The sequence below is a fragment of the Elephas maximus genome, chromosome 25 (genome assembly GCF_024166365.1).
Source record: "Elephas maximus indicus isolate mEleMax1 chromosome 25, mEleMax1 primary haplotype, whole genome shotgun sequence".
In the NCBI taxonomy this organism is placed as follows: Eukaryota; Metazoa; Chordata; class Mammalia; order Proboscidea; family Elephantidae; genus Elephas; species Elephas maximus.
In genome coordinates, this window is record NC_064843.1 from 68,576,444 (window position 1) to 68,597,815 (window position 21,372).

The window sequence follows — 21,372 nt, forward strand, 5'->3', positions numbered from 1 at the left end:
TCCGTGTCAGACGTTTCTTCTTGGTGATAGCGAGACTCTCCTCAATTCCTGTGGGATGACTGCTTACTAGGCAAGTGGCTCAATCCTACCGGTCAGATTTTACACATCCTATTTGCATAATAACCTACCAATCCCCTCTCTGGACTAAACTGGACAATCTCCTTGCAGCTGGCTCCAACCATCTGCATAATAATCGGCATTTTCTGCTGGCAGGGACTAGCTTTCTCCATGGATAAAAGTAACAAGCTTCTCCAGAGAACTAGGGCAACTGTAACAGCCCCGGGGCGGCAGGGGGGTCTTCCAAGCTGTTTTCTTTTTCACAGGCAGGACTACTTACGCTCCAGGCCCTTCAGCAATGAAGGTTTGGGTCACCCCACTAGGCAAACAATTACAACCAGCTGAGGTGATTGCTGAGGGCAAAGGGAATACAGAATGAGTACTGGAAGATAGTAGTCTGAAGTAATAGTGTTGACCATATGACCAGTGGCAAAAACGAGAAGTATAACTGTTATTTCTTGTTTTGGATATATTCGTGTATGTGTGTGTGTGTGCGTGCGTGCGTGTATGTATGTGTGTGTTTATGTATACTCCATATTTTTACACAAATAAGTGCATATTCTACATTTTTTGTCAACTGTGCCCTCTCCCTGCGAGGTATTTTCTTAAGCACGCTATGCCAGTTTTACTTAGAGCAATATGTAAACAAAATTGGCATGGTATGCTTACAGAAATACTTTGCAGGGGGAAGGCACAATTGGCAATAAATAAATAAATAAAATGTGCATGTTATTTGTGTAAAAATACGGTGTATTAAATACCTTTGTTTTCTTCTCACTCCATTACTTATCATAAAACGTAAGCTGTATTAACTTTGCACCCTCTCTGGAAAGGGGTTGGTGTATTTTTGTTTGTACACAAGATAGTTGTATCATGTTAGGTAGAAGAATGACTATCACTCTTCTTACTTGGTGAAATGTATGGTTTAAGGATGTAGCACTGGAAATGCTCACTCATCTGTGCCAAGAAATCTGGAAGACAGCTACCTGGTCAACTGCCTATCCCCAAGAAAGGTGTGGAAATTATAGAACAATATCATTAATACCACATGCCAAGTAAAATTTTGCTGAAGATCATTCAAAAACGGCTGCAGCAGTATATCAACAGGGAACTGCCAGAAATTCAAGCCAGATTCAGAACAGAATGCCAAACCAGGGTTATCATTGCTGATGTCAGATGGATCCTGGCTGAAAGCAGAGAATACCAGAAGGATGTTTACCCGTGTTTTATTGACTATGCAAAGGCATTCGACTGTGTGGATCATGACAAACTATGGATAACACTGCGAAGAATGGGAATTCCAGAACACTTCATTGTGTTCATGAGGAACCTTTACATAGATCAAGAGGCAGTTGTTCAGACAGAACAAGGGGCTACTGATTGGTTTAAAGTCAGGAAAGGTATGCGTCTGGGTTGTATTCTTTCACTAGAACTATTCAATCTGTATGCTGAGCAAATAACCAGAGAGCTGGACTATATGAAGAAGAATTGGACGAAGACTAATTAACAACCTGCATTATGCAGATGACACAACCTTGCTTGCTGAAAGTAAAGAGGACTTGAAGCACTTACTGATGAAGATCAAAGACCACAGCCTTCAGTGTGGGTTATACCTAAATATAAGGAAAACAAAATCTTCAACACTAGACCAACAAGCAACATCATGATACATGGAAAAAAAAATGAAGTTGTCAAGGATTTCATTTTACTTGGATCCACAATCAACAGCCATGGAAGCAGCGGTCAAGAAATCAAAAGACACACTGCGCCGGACAAATCTGCTGCAAAAGACCTCTTTAAAGTGTGGAAAAACAAAGACGTCACCTTGAAGACTAAGGTATGCCTGACCCAAGCCATGGTGTTTTCAATTGCCTCCTATACATGTGAAAGCTTGACGATGAATAAGGAAGACCGAAGAATTGACGCCTTTGAATTGTGGTGTTGGAGAATACTGAACATACCATGGACTGCCAGAAGAACGAAGAAATCTGTGTTGGAAGAAGTACAACCAGAATGCTCCCTGGAAACAAGGATGGCGAGACCATGTCTCACGTACTTCGGATATACTGTTAGCAGGGATCAGTCCCTGGAGGAGGACATCATGCTTGGTAAAGTAGACAGTCAGCAAAAAAAGAGGAAGACCTCAATGAGATGGATTAACACAGTGGCTGCATCAATGGGCTTAAGCATAACAACAATTGTAAGGATGGTGCAGGACCAGGCAGTGTTTCGTTCTGTTGTACACAGGGTGACTATGAGTCAGAACCAGCTCGATGGCACCTAACAACAACAACAACGTGGTTTAAGGAGATGTGTCAAGTTGACAAGGAGTGAACTGTGATGGTTAATCTTATGTGTCAACATGGCTAGCCTACAGTAACGATTAGTTTGGTAAAACACTAGTCTACTTGCTATTATGAAGTAGTTGTTAGGTGTTGTCAAGTTGATTTCAACTCATAGTGACACAATCTGACAGAGCTGAATTGCCCCATGGGGTTTACTAGGCTGTAATCTTTACGGGCGCAGGTCCCTTCCTGTGGAGCCACTGGGTGAGTTGAAATCGGTAACCTTTCAGTTAGCAGTTGCAGACTTAACCATTACACCACCGGTAGTTACATATGATTAAGTCATCTGGTCTTAAGTAAAGCAGATCACTTTCCATTATGTGGGTTGGCTTCAACCCATCAGCTGAAGACCTTAAGAGCAAAAAGGAGTTTCTGCAGGGTGTATTCTACTTCCACACTATAAATAGATACTTTGCCAGAACTCTCACTCTTCATACTTCCTGTCACCTGAGTCTGGGATCTAGAGATTTTGGGACCAAAGTTTGCAGGAATCTCCAGCCTGTCCATCACCTGATCTATAGATCTTGAACTTGCCAGCCCCTCACAATCATGAAATCCAATTCCTTAAAATCAATCAATCTCTCTCTCTACACACACACATACACACACACACACATCTCTGTAGGAAACCCAGTGGTGCAGTGGTTAAGGACTCAGCTGCTAACAGAAAGGTCAGCAGTGTGAACTCACCAGCTGCTCCGCAAGAGAAAGATATGGCAGTCTGCTTCCGTAAAGATTTATAGCCTTAGGAACCTCATGGGGCAGCTTTACAGAGTCGCTGTGAGTTGGAATGGACTGGACGGCCATGGGTTTGGTGTGGTTTTGGGTATGCCTACCCGTCTTACGGTTCTGGCTTTTTTTCGAATAGAAATTCATGGCTTTCAGGTAGGATGGGTAGGCAGGGAGACAGACAGACACACATACACCTCTGCCACGTAGGAGTGATAATCAGAAAAAGTCAGATTCCTGCCTTTGCTTGTGAGTGTCTGCCTCTCATTCTAAAATCCCTCACCCACACGTGTAAGGAGAAGCTTCCAGGTCGACACGTTTGTGTGATGGAATTCCATCTCGGAGAAGCTTCTTTTCAGGACGCATGTCACATAATGGAAGTCAGAAACTTCAAGTTACCCAAATTAATTTTTTTCCTTGATGATGATCCAATATTGATGATTTTTTCCTATCATAACTTAAACTTTCAAAATCATATACCGTTCCTGCACACACAATGCATACGGTGAAGAAAGGCTTGGCAACAATATAGGTTGCTTGAATAGAGCCTGCAATCTGAATCTGGGCATAAAAGTTATTTGTTTGGTTTTGAATTTTCCAAACTGTCAAAAATGCCAGGAAAATCACATCAGCTGTTTACACTGCTTAAATGACCAGAGTGTCGATATCCTAAAAACGTGCCTTTGCTTATCCAGGTCCCAAATGGAATTCCAGGTGATACCGAGAGGGGCCAAGACATTATCAAAACACACCAGATAAACGGCGGGGCAAGACAGTGGTGTAAACAGTCGCTCGCATTTATCCCCCTGCAACTACCCCACTCGACAAAGAATAAAAACAAGCACAGGCTGAGATCTCAGAGCTCTGGGCGGCAGTTTAAGAGCTGAAGCGAGCCCCAAAACAGGGAAGAGGAGGTGCAGGGTCAGCAGAGGAGCTGAAAGTTTCTGGCTGCTGCCATCTGGAAAACTAGGCTCACTGCACCATTTTGGAGGGTGACAAGGGACACCCCAAAGACTGCAGGACGGAAGTTAAACTGAGTAAACTGTAGTCCAGTTGAAGTGGTGCAGATCGGCTATGGGAATTCACAAACAACACACTTAGGAAGGGGTACAGGGAAGCTGAGGTGATGTGATTAAGTGTTATTGAATCTTCCTGAGACCAGAGACAACTGGGCACTAAAACCTAGGTCCACAGAAGAGCCATGGGACCCATCTACCAGCCAGGGCAAGAAAAATACACGCAACACAGAGGGAAACAAATGGCTCCCTACCCACAAATAGGCACCACAGGAGAGCCTGCTCCGGGTGCCCATAAGGGAAAGACATAAAGTGCTTGCCACCCCCACCTTGGGAAAGCCACTTCCCACCACTTCCTCCTGTGGCTAGTGGAAAATTTCCATGCATTTGCAGTTAGTCACAGAGGAAAGGCTGTGACACAGTCCTACAAAGGGGAAGTAAAGGAGTCCAACTTCAGGAGCACAGGCATCTGGGGAAGGCTACAATCAAATCCACAGAAGACAGAGAGACCCTCGTACATCAGTAAAGTCAGCCACCTTAGGGAAAAACTGCCAGAGACTTAAAGCTTTCCAAAATGCATGAAAGTTGTAAAGAGGGACTAGAATCCCATAGTAAAAAACAAAAAACACTCCACTGCCATTAAGTCAATTCCAACTCACAGCGACCCTACAGGATAGAGCAGAACTGCCCCGTAGGGTTTCCAAAGAGAGGCTGGTGGATTCGAACTACTGATCTTTTGGTTAGCAGCCAAGTTTTTAACCGCTGTGTCACCAGGGCTTCAAGAATCCCACAGTAACAGATAAAATCCTCAGAGAGAGCTGTTAACACAGTGCTGGAAGAAACAAAGGGCCAGAGTGCCCTCTAGTGTAATTTAGGAAAAGATAATGGAGGTAAACCTAAGGAAAAAAAATTTCTTAAATCAAAGAAAACTGAATTCCAGAATATCACAATAAGATATTAAAATGTCCCACATTTAACAAAAAACAATAAAACATAAAGATCACAAGAGATGATTGACCCAATCAAAAGAAAAACATAACGAGGTGGAAATTTCTCCAATGGAAACCGGGATAATGGAAAAAACAGAAGATCCAGACAACAACGTTAAATGTGTCTAAAGAAAGCAAAGAATACACATAAAACAAACTAATAGAGATTAGGAAACAAAATCAGAAACTCAATAAGGAGATTAAAAACAAAAACAAACAACAAAAGAAATTCTGGAACTGAAGAATAAAATAATTAGAAAATGCAAGAGAAACATTCAACAATAGATTGAAGCAGACAAGACACAGTAAGTGAACTAGAAGACAGACTAATTAAACTTATCAAGAATCCAGGGAAAAGAACAAAGAAATGGGAACAAAGCCAAATGAAAATGTGGGATTCAATTAAGAAATCTAACATTAAAAAAACCCCACTGCCGTTGAGTCGATTCTGACTCATAGTGACCCTATTGAACAGAGAAGAACCGCCCCATAGAATTTCCAAGGATCGCCTGGTGGATTCGAACTGCTGACCTCTTGGTTAGCAGCCGTAGCACTTAACCACTACGCCACCAGGGTTTCCTTTCAAAGAGATAATTATAGAGAATTTCCCAGACCTGAATAAGGAACCAAGTATGCAAACACAGGAAGCTACACAAACTCCAGAGAGAGGAAACACAAAGAGGTCCGCTCCAGGACACACTGTAATAGAATTCCTAAGAACTGAAGACAAGGAGAGAGCTCTGAAAGCAGCAAGATGAAATCAATCGAGGGTCTTTTTAAGAATCAGTGAGGATTTCTCCCCAGAAACAATGTCTCCACAGAAGACAATGGAGTGACATATATAAAACACCGAAGAAAAACAACTGCCAACCAAAACTTCCTTATGCAGCAAACTTGTCATTCAAAATATGGAGGAAATTGGGGATTCCCAAATAAAAGAAGCTCTGGGAACTTGCTGTTACCACACTAGACCTGCAAGCATTATTTAAGGGAGTTCTCCAGATAGAAAGGAAAGAACATTAAACAAATACTGGAATATACACATGGGGAAAAGAAAAAGACAGGAGTTCCACAAGTAACCACAACATCAGGTTCATAAGAATAAGTACAAATTAAACCTCCTGGATATAGGATATACAATGCTGTCAGTACAGACTCACCAACAGAAAAGGGGCAGAGAGGACCAAACAGGAACAGCTCTACTATGTCACTGCTGTTTGTTACCTGTTTGTATGTTAAATGTTGCTGCAATTGCAAGCTGTGTAATGTACTATTTGTGGTAACTACTAAGAAAACATACACAGAAGAAAAGAAGGAAAAAAAAAACAGAAAAATAAGAATAAAAAGACAAAATAAATCCATCATCTATGGACAACTGATTTTTGACACGGGGCCAAAGTCCATTCAGTAGAGAAGAAACGGTCTCTTTCAATAAATGGTCCTGGTTAAACTGGATATCCATTTGCAGAAAAACTGAATGGGACCCATACCTCACACCACACACAAAAACTAACTCAAATGGATCAAAGACCTAAATGTTAAACCTAAAACTATAAACTTCCAGGGAGAAAACTATGGGACCTATTTTTTTTTTTTTAATAGGCTAACAAACACAACTACAAATGTGCAAATAGCAGAACATAAGTAATTAGGACCTCATAATAATTGAACGGAGCCCTGGTGGAGCAGTCGTTAAGAGCTATGGCTCCTAAGCCTAAGGCCGGCAGTTCAAATTCATCAGCCGTTCCTTGGAAACCCCAAGGGGCAGCTCTACTCTGTCCTATAGGGTTGCTGTGAGTCAGAATCGACTCGATGGCAATGAGTTTGCTTTTTGTTTAAATAATTAAATATTTATGCTCATCAAAAGACTTTATCAAAAGAGTAGAAAGATAACCTACAGACTAGGAAAAAAACCTTCAAAAATGACAACCGATAAGGGTCTAATCTCTAAAATATATAGAAAATGCAAACTCAACAACAAAAAGACAAACAACCCAATTAAAAAATGGACAAAGAGGACATTCAAGCAGCCAACAAACACATGAAAAGACGCTCACAACCGTTAGTCATTAAAAAAAAAAATTTTTTTTTTAATAGAGAGATGCAAATCAAAACTACAGTGAGATACCATCTTACCCCAGCTAAAATGGCACTGATAAAAAAAAAAAAAAAAAGACAAATTTTGGCAAGGATGTGGGGAGATTAGAACCCTAAGCATTGGTGGTGGGACTGTAAAATGGTACAACAGCTATGGAAAATGGTATGGAGTGTCCTCAGAAAAACAGAAATACTAATAAATACCTATGATCCAGCAATACCACCACTAGGTATACACCCTACAGATCTAATAAGAAAGACATGGACAGATACATGCACACCTATGTTCACTGAAGCATAATTACAAAGCAAAAAAATGGCAACAACCTAAGTGCCCATCAACAGATATATACAACGGAACCCTTAATAAACATAAAGAACAACGATGAGTCTGTGAAACATACTATATCACGGATGGACCTGGAAGACATGACACTAAGTAAAATAAGTTAATCACATAAAGACAAATATTGTATGATCACACTTTTATAAGAAGACAAGAATACACACACACACAGAAACCAGTGTTCATTGGCAATTACCAGGGACACGTGGGAGGAGAGGGGGAATCATCATATCACAGACACTTGTTATTTTTGGTGATGTGAAAATAGCACCGAATGTGGGTGTAATGAGCACAGCTTGACCAAAGTAAACGAATTACTCTAAAGCAAAGATAAGAAGATAAACAGGCCGGGAAATTAGAGTACTGGAAACAGAACAACCAGAACGCAATTAAAGGGAATGTCGATACATTGTGAAAAATGATTTAAGTGAACAATCTGTGTAGAAATTGTCCAATGGGAACCTAATTTGCTATGTAACTTTCACTAAAATACAATAAATTATGATTTAAAACAAACCACAAACACGCAAGTCTGATGGTAAAATCCATAATTTTTAAAAAGGCATGAATGAAACACAGCGGCCAGTTTAACTGAACCAGAATCTGTAACAGCAAACGCCAGTCCCCAGTGGACACCTAGAGCCATGCTGACAAGGCCCAGTGAACCATGGCCAGTCCCCAGTGGACACCTGGAGCCATGCTGACAAGGCCCAGTGAACCATGGCCAGTCCCCAGTGGACAAACTGGAGCCACGCTGCCAAGGCAAAGTGAACCATGGCCAGTCCCCAGTGGACACCTGGAGCCACACTGACAAGGCAAAGTGAACCATGGCCAGTCCCCAGTAGACATCTGGAGCCACGCTGACAAGGCCCAGTAAACCATGGCCAGTCCCCAGTGGACACCTGGAGCCATGCTGACAAGGCCCAGTAAACCATGGCCAGTCCCCAGTAGACATCTGGAGCCATGCTGACAAGGCCCAGTAAACCATGGCCAGTCCCCAGTGGACACCTGGAGCCATGCTGACAAGGCACAGTGAACCATGGCCAGTCCCCAGTGGACAAACTGGAGCCACGCTGACAAGGCAAAGTGAACCATGGCCAGTCCCCAGTGGACAAACTGGAGCCATGCTGACAAGGCACAGTGAACCATGGCCAGTCCCCAGTGGACACCTGGAGCCAAACTGACAAGGCACAGTGAACCATGGCCAGTCCCCAGGAGACATCTGGAGCCACGCTGACAAGGCCCAGTAAACCATGGCCAGTCCCCAGTGGACACCTGGAGCCATGCTGACAAGGCCCAGTGAACCATGGCCAGTCCCCAGTGGACAAACTGGAGCCACACTGACAAGGCAAAGTGAACCATGGCCAGTCCCCAGTGGACAAACTGGAGCCACGCTGACAAGGCACAGTGAACCATGGCCAGTCCCCAGTGGACACCTGGAGCCAAACTGACAAGGCACAGTGAACCATGGCCAGTCCCCAGTAGACATCTGGAGCCACGCTGACAAGGCACAGTGAACCATGGCCAGTCCCCAGTGGACTACTGGAGCCACGCTGACAAGGCACAGTGAACCATGGCCAGTCCCCAGTGGACAAACTGGAGCCACGCTGACAAGGCCCAGTGAACCATGGCCAGTCCCCAGTGGACAACTGGAGCCACGCTGACAAGGCACAGTGAACCATGGCCAGTCCCCAGTGGACACCTGGAGCCACGCTGACAAGGCACAGTGAACCATGGCCAGTCCCCAGTGGACACCTGGAGCCAAACTGACAAGGCACAGTGAACCATGGCCAGTCCCCAGTGGACACCTGGAGCCACGCTGACAAGGCACAGTGAACCAAGGCCAGTCCCCAGTGGACACCTGGAGCCATGCTGACAAGGCACAGTGAACGATGGCCCGTCCCCAGTGGACACCTGGAGCCACGCTGACAAGGCACAGTGAACCATGGCCAGTCCCCAGTGGACACCTGGAGCCATGCTCACAAGGCACAGTGAACCATGGCCAGTCCTCAGTGGACACCTGGAGCCAAACTGACAAGGCACAGTGAACCATGGCCAGTCCCCAGTGGACACCTGGAGCCACGCTGACAAGGCACAGTGAACCATGGCCAGTCCCTAGTGGACAAACTGGAGCCACGCTGACAAGGCCCAGTGAACCATGGCCAGTCCCCAGTGGACACCTGGAGCCACGCTGACAAGGCACAGTGAACCATGGCCAGTCCCCAGTGGACATCTGGAGCCACGCTGACAAGGCCCAGTGAACCATGGCCAGTCCCCAGTGGACACTTGGAGCCATGCTGACAAGGCACAGTGAACCATGGCCAGTCCCCAGTGGACAACTGGAATCACGCTGACAAGGCCCAGTGAACCATGGCCAGTCCCCAGTGGACAACTGGAGCCACGCTGACAAGGCACAGTGAACCATGGCCAGTCCCCAGTGGACAACTGGAGTCACGCTGACAAGGCACAGTGAACCAAGGCCAGTCCCCAGTGGACACCTGGAGCCACGCTGACAAGGCACAGTGAACCATAGCCAGTCCCCAGTGGACACCTGGAGCCACGCTGACAAGGCACAGTGAACCATGGCCAGTCCCCAGTGGACACCTGGAGCCAAACTGACAAGGCACAGGGAATCATGGCCAGTCCCCAGTGGACACCTGGAGCCACGCTGACAAGGCACAGTGAACCATGGCCAGTCCCCAGTGGACAACTGGAGCCACGCTGACAAGGCACAGTGAACCATGGCCAGTCCCCAGTGGACACCTGGAGCCACGCTGACAAGGCACAGTGAACCATGGCCAGTCCCCAGTGGACACCGGGTGCCATGCTGACAAGGCACAGTGAACCATAGCCAGTCCCCAGTGGACACCTGGAGCCACGCTGACAAGGCACAGTGAACCATGGCCAGTCCCCAGTGGACACCGGGTGCCATGCTGACAAGGCACAGTGAACCATAGCCAGTCCCCAGTGGACACCTGGAGCCACGCTGACAAGGCACAGTGAACCATGGCCAGTCCCCAGTGGACACCTGGAGCCTCGCTGACAAGGCAAAGTGAACCATGGCCAGTCCCCAGTGGACACCTGGTGCCACGCTGACAAGGCACAGTGAACCATGGCCAGTCCCCAATGGACACCTGGTGCCATGCTGACAAGGCACAGTGAACCATAGCCAGTCCCCAGTGGACACCTAGAGCCACGCTGACAAGGCACAGTGAACCATGGCCAGTCCCCAGTGGACACCTGGAGCCACGCTGACAAGGCACAGTGAACCATGGCCAGTCCCCAGTGGACAACTGGAGCCATGCTGACAAGCACAGTGCACCATGGCCAGTCCCCAGTGGACAACTGGAGCCATGCTGATAAGGCACAGTGAACCATGGCCAGTCCCCAGTGGACAACTGGAGCCACGCTGACAAGGCCCAGTGAACCATGGCCAGTCCCCAGTGGACACCTGGAGCCATGCTGACAAGGCCCAGTGAACCATGGCCAGTCCCCAGTGGACACCTGGAGCCACGCTGACAAGGCCCAGTGAACCACGAAAGGAACACAAGGTCAGTTCACCTGACTCCCTCACCTGGGCAGCAGTGAGACTTTTTTTTATTGTTGTTTCCTCGCTTGTTTTTACCCAAGAGCCAATTTAGGAAAATTTACAAGCTGGACTGTTTTTTCATTAAAAATGAAAATAGATTTACTGAGCACTGTGGAAAAAATGGTATTCCTCGGAAGTTATCCAAATCTCCTTGATTTGGAGACTGTCAACAAGACAAGGGGTGCTGCTTTTAGCACTAACATGTTAACATCTGGGCACACTTAGGATTCTGGAACAAGGCCGAGGGGGTATTTTAGTGTTTCTACTATATTTTACTATGAAAGCAGGTTGTGATCTAGGCTCTAGATCACGTTCTAGATGACCCTGAATTTCCTATGAAAAGAACTTTCTGTGTTCATATTTTCTGTCTGGCCCAGATGAAATCACATGATGCCTCTGAACGTGGGTACCCTTTGTTCTTGCAACAGCAATTTATAATTGTTTCAACCAGCAGCTAAGTGAATTTTAAGCTCTGAAATTTTATGAGACAATCTGCCCTTGAGCTACTTTTTGTGAACCACATACCACCCCTCCTCCCATTCCTTACTCCCAGACAAATCATTAAAACATTTCCTCTGGAAAAACAAAACAAAAACCTCTGGAAGTTACTAACTACAAAAAGGAATCTTTAAGGAAACTTTTTCTACAATGTAGAATGTCCACTGAAGAAAAAAATGCTAATCCGTTTCCTAATAATTTGACTTTCACAAATATATTTTATTTATCAAATGCCCATTATAAGCCAACTATATTCCTCAGTGTTTTTCTTTATGATAATGAATCAAATACCCACCCTGGCAAAACGGTCACTTCCAAGAAGTGTTTGCAGAAGGATGGGCAGCTGCTTTTCCAGGTGAAGCTTAAGGCAGAGTTGGGTCAGCTCCTCTCGGTCCAGATAGCCAGTCCCAGTGGTGTCGCAGCTGCTGTAGAACTCCTTGAGCTGCAACACATAGTGGTTCTCTTCTTCTTCGTCCATCCCATAGCAGGCTGGACACACCACGGGAAAAGGAAAAACATCATTCCATTTTTATTGCCACACCTCTTCACTCTTGGCCAAGGTAGTGGGCCAGGGGAGGGCAGGGGCTACAGCTGAAGTAAGGTTGGAAGGAATCAGCTCCGCCTTCACAGGAGAGGCCAGAAATATGTACCTGAGATCTAGGACAGCACGTTTCATCCTTCACCATTTACAGGTATCAGAATTTTATTTTCTAATTATCTTCTATTGTAGAATAATTAGAAAGTAAAGGTAAATATAAGGAAACCTAAAATCAACCAAAATTCCACTACCTTAAAAAATCCACTACTTTAAAAAATCCATTATTGCTATTTTGTTGAATATACATTTTAATTTTTCTCTATGCATATACTTGTTTTTTTTTCTTACAAAATAAGCGAGGTCTTTATTCTTTATAGTTTCAACAAACAGAAAAATTTTACTACATAAAAAAGCTCTTACAATAAGAAAAAATGAAAATTCCAATAAAAACATACAGAGTATGTTAATAAACAAATTACAAAAGAAGAAATACATACAGTTAATAACCATCTAAATGTTCAAATTAAAATTAAGAGATACTACTTGTGACTGAGAAATTACCAAAACAAAAAACCTTCAGTGAGAACTGAGCTGTAATAAAAACGGGGATCTCATACTTGAGGAGGGAGTAGCAATCAGCAAACATTTCTGGAGGGTATTTTGTCCATATATCAAGACATTTAACAATATTTTTATTACTTGATCTAGCTATTTCACTTTCCAAAGTATATTTAAGGACACAGAGCCAAAGACAAAAATATGACTTCATCAGAAATTTTTTATATTTAAGGACAGAAAAGTAAATAACTTAAAATATCTAACAAAACACTAGTTCAATAAATTACGGTGTATTTAGATAACAAAATATTAGTCTTTAAATCATACTTCTAAAAAATATTTTACAGAATGCCAAGTGTAGTTGATAAAATATTGAGACAGGATAAAAACTGTTTATAAAAATAATAGGTAATACTTACTGGTCCCTTTACATACAACAATTCATTTACGACTTACAATTCTATCAAGAAGGTTCTACAACTTTCTGTGAGAAAACATACTTTTTTTTTTTTAAATGCACCAAAATGGTGAGAGATGCTTTCTTGGTATTATGTACTTGTATTTCCTATTTCATATATTTTCATAATTTTCAAATTTTATAACAAGTAGAACATCTCTATATTCAGAAAAAAAAAATGTTACTAGGATGAATCTATGAAACTAGCAATATGTGGCCATTGTGACACACAAAAATGGCAATTCCATATGGTTCAGATTATTACATAGCCCAGGCTCTACAACTGGGAAAAAAAGGAAACATGATAAGTAAACAACCATGAAAAGCTGGTCAAGCTCTGCTCATCAAATAATTTATAAACATGAAATAATGAAGCAACACCTATAACTAGGAAGCCAAGCATAATAAATGGCAATTAAATACAGAAATAATTTTAAAATGGCCAATGGTGTTCTCTGAAACATCACTCTCACAGGGTGGAGAACGTGCATCACAACAAGGATTGTGCAAGGGCTAAAATCTTTTAAGACCAACCCTATTGGAAAATCACGAAGCTTATCAGCCTAAACTGCTTATTCAGGAAAAAAAAAAAATTTAGTGAATGCCATAAATATTGTCAACATTGGGTAGAATCTTAATAGTGATTTTTCACTGTGATTGAAGAAGGTGAGCCACCTTACCTGCCTTTTAACTACATACCTGTCGATAAGCTGTAAAAATAGCCAGTGTCTACAACTGAAATTGAACAAACTGGTTCATGGTCTTGGATTTCACGTAGGTGTAAAATGATAAAGAACTGTGTGGGACTGCCCTATTTGCTAATCAAATTATTTATCCATTTCTCAGACATCAGTATTTAGAAATTAACAAAGGCTAAGGACTGAGGAAGCTACAAGCATCTGTACCTCTTTGGATGGTTTTGACGAGGTAACCGCAAAAAGGATCAAAAATGAAAATGAGGAGGCGGGGTCAAGATGACGGAGTAGTCAGACACTTCCTGTTCTTTTACAACAAAGACATGAAAAAACAACTGAATCAATTATATATAACATCAAAGACAAAGTTGAGAAATTGGACTGAGTGGCAAGGGGAAGGAGAGACAGTTCAGAAGCAGCAGAGTTGCCAGAGCTGAGCTGGTCGGCCCCGGCAAGCTGTAGGCTGGATCGGCTGGTGCGAACAGTGAGGCAAGCAGTGGCGCTCAGGAAGTGTTTTCCACATCAGGAGAAACGGGGCACCAGAGGGTCTGCTCAACACTCCAGAACCATCAAGAAGCGGTACTCAATTGGCGGAAGACAAGTATACGCGTCTAACCTACCGTGTGGATCAAAAACCATCCCCTTTGGGAAGAACTTCTCTCCCGTTCACCTGTCCCCTCCGTGTTCCACACCATCCCGGCGCAGCTTCCGTGACTGCCACCCCTCTGGGCCAAAAGTAGGACCTGTCACGTGCACTGAGTCATTCTCCCGGCTTTGGAGAGGGAACAAATTAAACCAACAGGAAAAAATAACCTGCAAGCTCCACTAAGCCAGGAACTCAAGGAAGGTACACCCCCTTTGCCTAGCCACAGGCATAAGGGGTCCATGGACTTTGAATCCCTTTCACCATTGCATAGACCTGTGTGGCCCATTTCAAAAGTGTGGGCCCTCATTAGCACAGCACAACAGGGTATATATCTAAAGCCTATTTTCAACTATATCAGCTATAAGGGTGAATGGCAGATTCGTGACATTTCACACCACCCTGCCCATCAAGCAGGGTCCTCACCTACCCACATCAAGGGCCGGAGGACTGGTGCCTCCACTCAAGCCACCTAGACACACGTGACATGGGTCCAAGAATAAGTGCTGCCTCCCAATCCTTACAGCCAACAGCACTGGGTGCCCATAATCTGGCTGCAAAACCCACCCACCTATGTGCTCTAGGAAATAGGGACGCGATTCCCTCCCAGGCACTCAGGTGCAGCCTTCAGCCCCTTGCCTTGCTCAGCACATGACCACTACTGCAACCAGATACCTGTGCCTACTCCAGTCACCCCCGCCTGTCTAAGACTGCAGGTGAGAGCCTGCACCACACACTTGGTGACTGACTACCTGGACACCTGAGCCAAATCCATACTAGAAAAGTAAATGGACGTCAGGGCTCACAAACCTAGTAACAGTTCTAACCACCTGGTGATAGGACATGAGAGCTTCAAAGACACCAATAATCAAACTAGCTCACATGAACAGCCTATTTGGGCATAAAAACAAGACAAACCAAGAAGCTAGGACACCACCAAAAACCAAACCTGTTGTTGTTGAGTTGATTACAACTCATAGAAACCCTACAGGACAGAGTAGAACTGACCCATACAGTTTCCAAGAAGCGCCTGGTGGATTCAAACTGCTGACCTGTTGGTTAGCAGCCGTAGTGCTTAACCACTATGCCACCGGGGTTTCCAAACTAGGACACAGTAAGCAAAGATAAATAAATATAACTTATTGATGGCTTGGAGACAACAGTCAATTTCAAATCACAAAAAGAGGCAGACTGTAATGGTTTCAGCAAGCGACCAAAACGAAGACTCAAAAAAACCTCCTGGAGGAAGACAAGGTCTTCAAATTACCAGAGGTAGAATTCAGAAGATTATTATACAGGGCTCTGCAAGCGATCAGGAAGGAGGACCAGACAAAACACACCAAATCAAGGAACGCACAAAGCAACAAAGGAACTTAAAAAACTTACACAAGAGCACAATGACAAATTTAACTGGCTGCAAGAATCCACAGACAGACAGCAAACAAAAATCTAAAAGATTAACAATAAAATTCAGAATTAGACAACTCAATAGAAAGTCACAGGAGCAGAACTGAGGCAATGGAAGTCAGAATTAGTGAGACTGAAGATAAAGCACTTGACGCAAACTTATTTGAGGAAAAATCTGATAAAAGAATTTTAAAAAATGAAGAAAACCTAAGAATTATCAGGGACTCTATCAAGAGGAAGAACCTACAAGTGATTGGAGTACCAGGACAGGGGGGATAACAGAAAATACACAGAGAATAGTTGAAGATTTATTGGCAGAAAACTTCCCTAACATCATCAAAGATGATAAGATATCTACCCCAGAAGCTCAATGAACCCCACACAGGGTATATGGCAAAAGAAAATCACCAAGGCATATTATAATCAAACTTGCCAAACCCAAAGATAAAGAGAAAATTTTAAGAGTGGCTAGGGATAAACAAAAAGTCATCTATCTACAAAGGGGAGTCAATAAGAATAAGCTCAGATTACTCGGGAGAAACCATGCGGGCAAGAAGGCAATGGGATGGCATATATAAATCCTTGAAGGAAAAAAATTGCCAGCCAAGAATTATATATTCAGCAAAACTGTCTCGCAAATATGATGGCAAAATTAGGGCATCTCCAGATAAACAGAAGTTTAGGGAATTTGTAAAAACCAAACCAAAATTACGAGAAATACTAAAGGGAGTCCTCCAGTTAGAAAATCAGTAACATCAGGTAATAACCCAGGACGAAAACACAGGACAGAACAACAAGATATCTGCCCAGACAGGGAAGTCACAAAAATAAAACTAAAACATTAAAACAAGGAAACAGAGATATCAATATGTAAAAGATGACGGCATTAAAACAAAAAAGAGGGACTAAATAATGTAGTCATAGATCTTTCATACAGAGGATGTCAAGGCAATATCAAGAAATAAAGGACTGAATTAAACTTAGAAAAACAGAGGTAAATATTAAGGTAATCACAAAGGAAACTATAATCCTACACATCAAAATAAAAAACAAGAAAAACATAACGACTCAACAAATACAAAATCAACAACAATGAAAAAGATGAAAAGAAAATGCATAAAGAAAAACAACTCACACAGAAAATGAAGTGGAACAAACTGTCAATAAGACACACAAAAAATACATCAAAATGACAGCACTAAACTCATACCTATCAATAATTATGCTGAATGTAAATGGACTACATGCACTGAGTCAGAGAGTGTAAGAATGGATTTAAAAAAAACCACGATCCATCTATATGCTGCCTACAAGAGACACACCTTAGACTAAAAGATACAAACTAAAACTCAAAGGATAGAAAAAACATATCAAGCAAACAACAATCAAAAAAAGGGCAGGGGTGGAAATATTAATCTCTGATAAATTAGACTTTAAAGCAAAATCCACCACAAAGGATAAGGATGGACACTATATATGATTAAAAGGTCAATACAGCAGGAGAACATAATCATAATAAATATTTATGTACCCAGTGACAGGGCTCCCAAATACGTAAAGTGAACTCTAACTGCATTGAAAAGAGAAACAGACAGCTCCACAATGATAGTAGGAGATTTCAACACACCACTTCTGGTGAAGGACAGAACATCTAGAAAGAAGCTCAATAAAGACATGGAAGATCAAAATGCCACAGTCAACCAACTTGATCTCACGGACACATACAGAGCACTCCACCCAACAGCAGCCAAGTATACTTTCTTTTCTAACGCACACAGAACATTCTCCAGAATAAACCACATATTAGGCCACAAAGCAAGACTTAACAGAATCCAAAGCATCAAAATATTACCAAGCATCTTTTCTGACCATAAAGCTTAAAAGTTGAAAACAATAACAGAAAAAGCAAGGAAAATACACGGAAACTGAACAATGCCTTGCTCAAAAACTACTGAGTTATAGAAGAAATTAAGGACAGAATAAAGAAATTCACAGAATCAAATGAGAATGAAAACACATCCTACCAGAACCTTTGGGACACAGCAAAAGCAGTGCTCAGAGATCAATTTATAGCAATAAATGCACACATACAAAAAGGGCCAAAATCAAAACATTAACCCTACAGCTTGAACAAACAGAAAGAGAGCAGCAAAAGAGGCCCTCTGTCACCAGAAGAAGGGAAATAATAAAAATTTAAGAGCAGAAATAAATGAAATACTGAACAGAAAAACAACTGAAAGAGTTAACAAGACCAATAGATGGTTCTCGGAAAAGATCAACAAAATTGATAAACCATTGGCCAAACTGACAAAAGAAAAACAAGAGAGGAAGCAAATAACTTGAATAAGAAAAGAGATGGACGATATTACAACAGACTCAGCTGATATTAAAAGAATCATAACAGAATACTATTAACAATTGTACTCTAACAAATTTGAAAACCTAAAGTAAACTGACAAATTTCTAGAAACACATTACGTACCTAAACTAACAAACAGAGGTAGAAAAACTAAATAAACTAATAACAAAAGAAGAGATTGAAAAGGCTATCAAAAAACTCCCAACAAAAAAAGCCCTGGCCGTGATGGCTTCACTGTAGAATTCTACCAAACTTTCAGAGATGAGTTAACACCACTACTACTAAAGGTATTTCAGAGCATAGACAATGATGGAATGCTCTCAAACTCATTCTTTGAAGCCAGCATAACCCTGATACCAAAACCAGGTAAAGACACCACAAAAAAAACAAAATTACAGACTTATATCCCTCATGAACAAACATAGATGCATAAATAATCAACAAAGTTCTAATCAACAATGTAATAACATGTCAAAAAAACAATTCACCATGACCAAGTGGGATTCATAATTTTTTTTTATGCAGGGATGGTTCAACATTAGAGAAACAATCAATGTAATCCATCACATAAATAAAACAAAAGACAAGAACCGCATGATCTTATCAATTGATGCAGAAAAGGCATTTGACAAAGTCCAACACCTATTCATGATAAAAACTCAGTAAAATAGGAACAGAAGGCTTCCTCAACATAATAAAGGGCATTTATACAAAGCCAACAGCAAACATCATCCTAAATGGACAGAGTCTGAAAGCATTCCCATTGAGAACAGAAACCAGAAAAGGGTGCCCTCTATCACTACTCTTATTCAACAGTGTGCTGGAGGTCCTAGTCAGAGCAACTAGGCAAGAAAAAGAAATAAAGAGCATCCAAATTGATAAGGAAGAAGTAAAAGTATCTCTATTTGCAGATGATATAATCTTATACACAGAAAACCACAAAGAATCCACAAGAAAACAACTGGAACTAATAGAAGAATTTCAGCAAAGTATCAGGATACAAGATAAACATACAAAAATCAGTTGGATTCCTTTACACTAACAAAGAGAGCTTTGAAGAAGAAATCCTCAAATCAATACCATTTACAATAGCCCCCAAGAAGATAAAATACTTAGGAATAATTATTACCAGAGACGTAAAAGATGTATACAAAGAAAACTACAAGACACTACTGCAAGAAACCAAAACAGAACTACGTAAGTGGAAAAAGATACTTTACTCATGGATAAGAAGATTCAACATTGTGAAAAATGTCAATTCTTCCCCCAAAGCAATCTATAGATACAATGCAATTCTGATCCAAATTCCAATGACATTTTTTAATAAGATGGAGAAACAAATCACCAACTTCACTGGGAAAGGGAAGAGGCACTGGATAAGTAAAGCATTACTGAGGAAGAAGAACAAAGTGGGAAGCCTCACACTACCTGATTTTAGAACCTGTTGTACCGCCACAGTAGTCAAAACAGCCTGGCACTGACACAACAGATACATAGACCAATGGAACAGAATTGAGAATCCAGACATAAAATTCATCCACCTATTGGCAACTGATATTTGACGAAGGCCCAAAGTCCATTAAATGGGGAAAAGACAGTCTCTTTAACACATGGTGGTGGCATAACTGGATATCCATCTGCAAAAAAATGAAACAAGACCCATACCTCACACCACGCACAAAAAATAACTCAAAATGGATCAAAAACCTAAATATAAAATCTAAAACGATAAAGACAATGGAAGAAAAAGTACAGAAAATGCTAGGAGCCCTAATACATGGTATAAACAGAATGCAAAACATTACTAACAAATACACAAACACCAGAAGAGACAGTTTATAACTAAAAAAAAAAAAAAAAACAAACTAGGAGCTCTTAAATAGCAAACACTTATGTTCATCAAAAGACTTTACCAAAAGAGTAAAAAGAACAGGCTGGGAAAAAATTTTTGGCTACAACGTATTCGATCAGGGTCTAATCTCTAAAATCTACAAGATACTGCAAAACTTCAACCACAAGAAGACAAATAACCCAGTTAAAAAATGGGCAAAGTATATGAACAGGCCCTTCACTAAAGAAGACGTTCAGGCAGCTAACAGATACATGAAGAAATGCTCACGATCATTAGCCATTAGAGAAATGCAAATCAAAACTACAATGAGATTCCATCTCACTCCAACAAGGCTGGCATTAACCCAAAAAAACAAAATAATAAGTGTTAGAGAGCTTGTGGAGAGACTGGAACACTTATACACAGCTGGTGGGAATGTGAAATGGTACAACCGCTTTGCAAATCCATTTGGCACTTCCTCAAAAAGCTAGAAATAGAAGTACCATAAGATTTAGCAATCCCACATCTTGGAATATATCCTAGAGAAATAATAGCCCTCGCACTAAAAGATATATGCATATCCACATTCATTACAGCACTGTTCAAAATAGCAAAAAGATGGAAACAACTTAAGTACCCATCAACGGATAAACGGATAAACCAATTATCGTATGTTCACAGAATGGAATACCACACAACAATAACAATGATGAACCTGTGAAATGTCTCATAACATGGATGAATCTGGAAGGCATTACACTGAACGAAAATAGTCAGTAGCAAAAGAACAAATACTGTATGAGAACACTTCTACAAGAACGCAAGAAAAGGTTTAAACACAGGAGAAAACATTCTTTGATGGTTATGACAGTAGGGGGAGGGAAAGGGGTATTCATTAACTAGATAGTAGGCAAGGATTACCTTAGGTGAAGGGAAGGGTAACACACAATACAGGGGAAGTCAGCACAACTGGACTAAACCAAAAGTGAGGAATCTTTAACACGCTGACTGTGCTACACTGCTCCCTAGTTACCGGGAACTCACTACACCCGCTTCCACAGGGAACAGCAAGGCTGACCGCTCCCAGACTGCGCCTTGCTCTCCCCACCCCAATAGGACTGACTATGCTCCCCTGGTGCCTCCACAGACGTCAACAAATCCTGTTTTGAAAAATTCTTCACTTTTTATGTTTTATCTTTAGTTGTAATCAATTCAAGC

General features: G+C 41.9%; 2 protein-coding genes across 19 annotated transcripts in view; both read right to left on the reverse strand.

The window, feature by feature from the left end:
* Positions 1-21,372, reverse strand: part of NINL (ninein like) — a 238,932-nt gene that overhangs the window by 135,467 nt on the left and 82,093 nt on the right. For all 5 annotated transcript variants that reach the window (XM_049869354.1, XM_049869353.1, XM_049869352.1 and 2 more), the window contains exon 3: positions 11,962-12,155. In XM_049869354.1, coding sequence (XP_049725311.1) covers positions 11,962-12,144 — 183 coding nt within the window. In that variant the 5' untranslated portion in view covers positions 12,145-12,155. The remainder of the gene's footprint in view (positions 1-11,961; positions 12,156-21,372) is intronic.
* LOC126067461 (uncharacterized) lies at positions 8,013-11,952 on the reverse strand. 14 transcript variants are annotated; one of them, XM_049869364.1, is made up of 5 exons: positions 10,449-11,952; positions 9,441-9,546; positions 9,230-9,334; positions 9,123-9,175; positions 8,013-8,641 (listed from the first exon to the last, which is right to left on the reverse strand). In XM_049869364.1, exons 1-5 carry the CDS (start codon positions 11,038-11,040, stop codon positions 8,079-8,081), a joined length of 1,419 nt encoding a protein of 472 aa, XP_049725321.1. In that variant the 5' UTR covers positions 11,041-11,952; the 3' UTR covers positions 8,013-8,078. The 14 variants fall into 14 exon arrangements, 13 of the variants coding, with proteins under 13 accessions (XP_049725321.1, XP_049725322.1, XP_049725318.1 ...); XM_049869365.1 differs by lacking the exons at positions 9,123-9,175; positions 9,441-9,546 and adding exons at positions 9,760-9,918; positions 10,131-10,183; XM_049869361.1 differs by lacking the exons at positions 9,123-9,175; positions 9,441-9,546 and adding exons at positions 9,760-9,971; positions 10,078-10,183.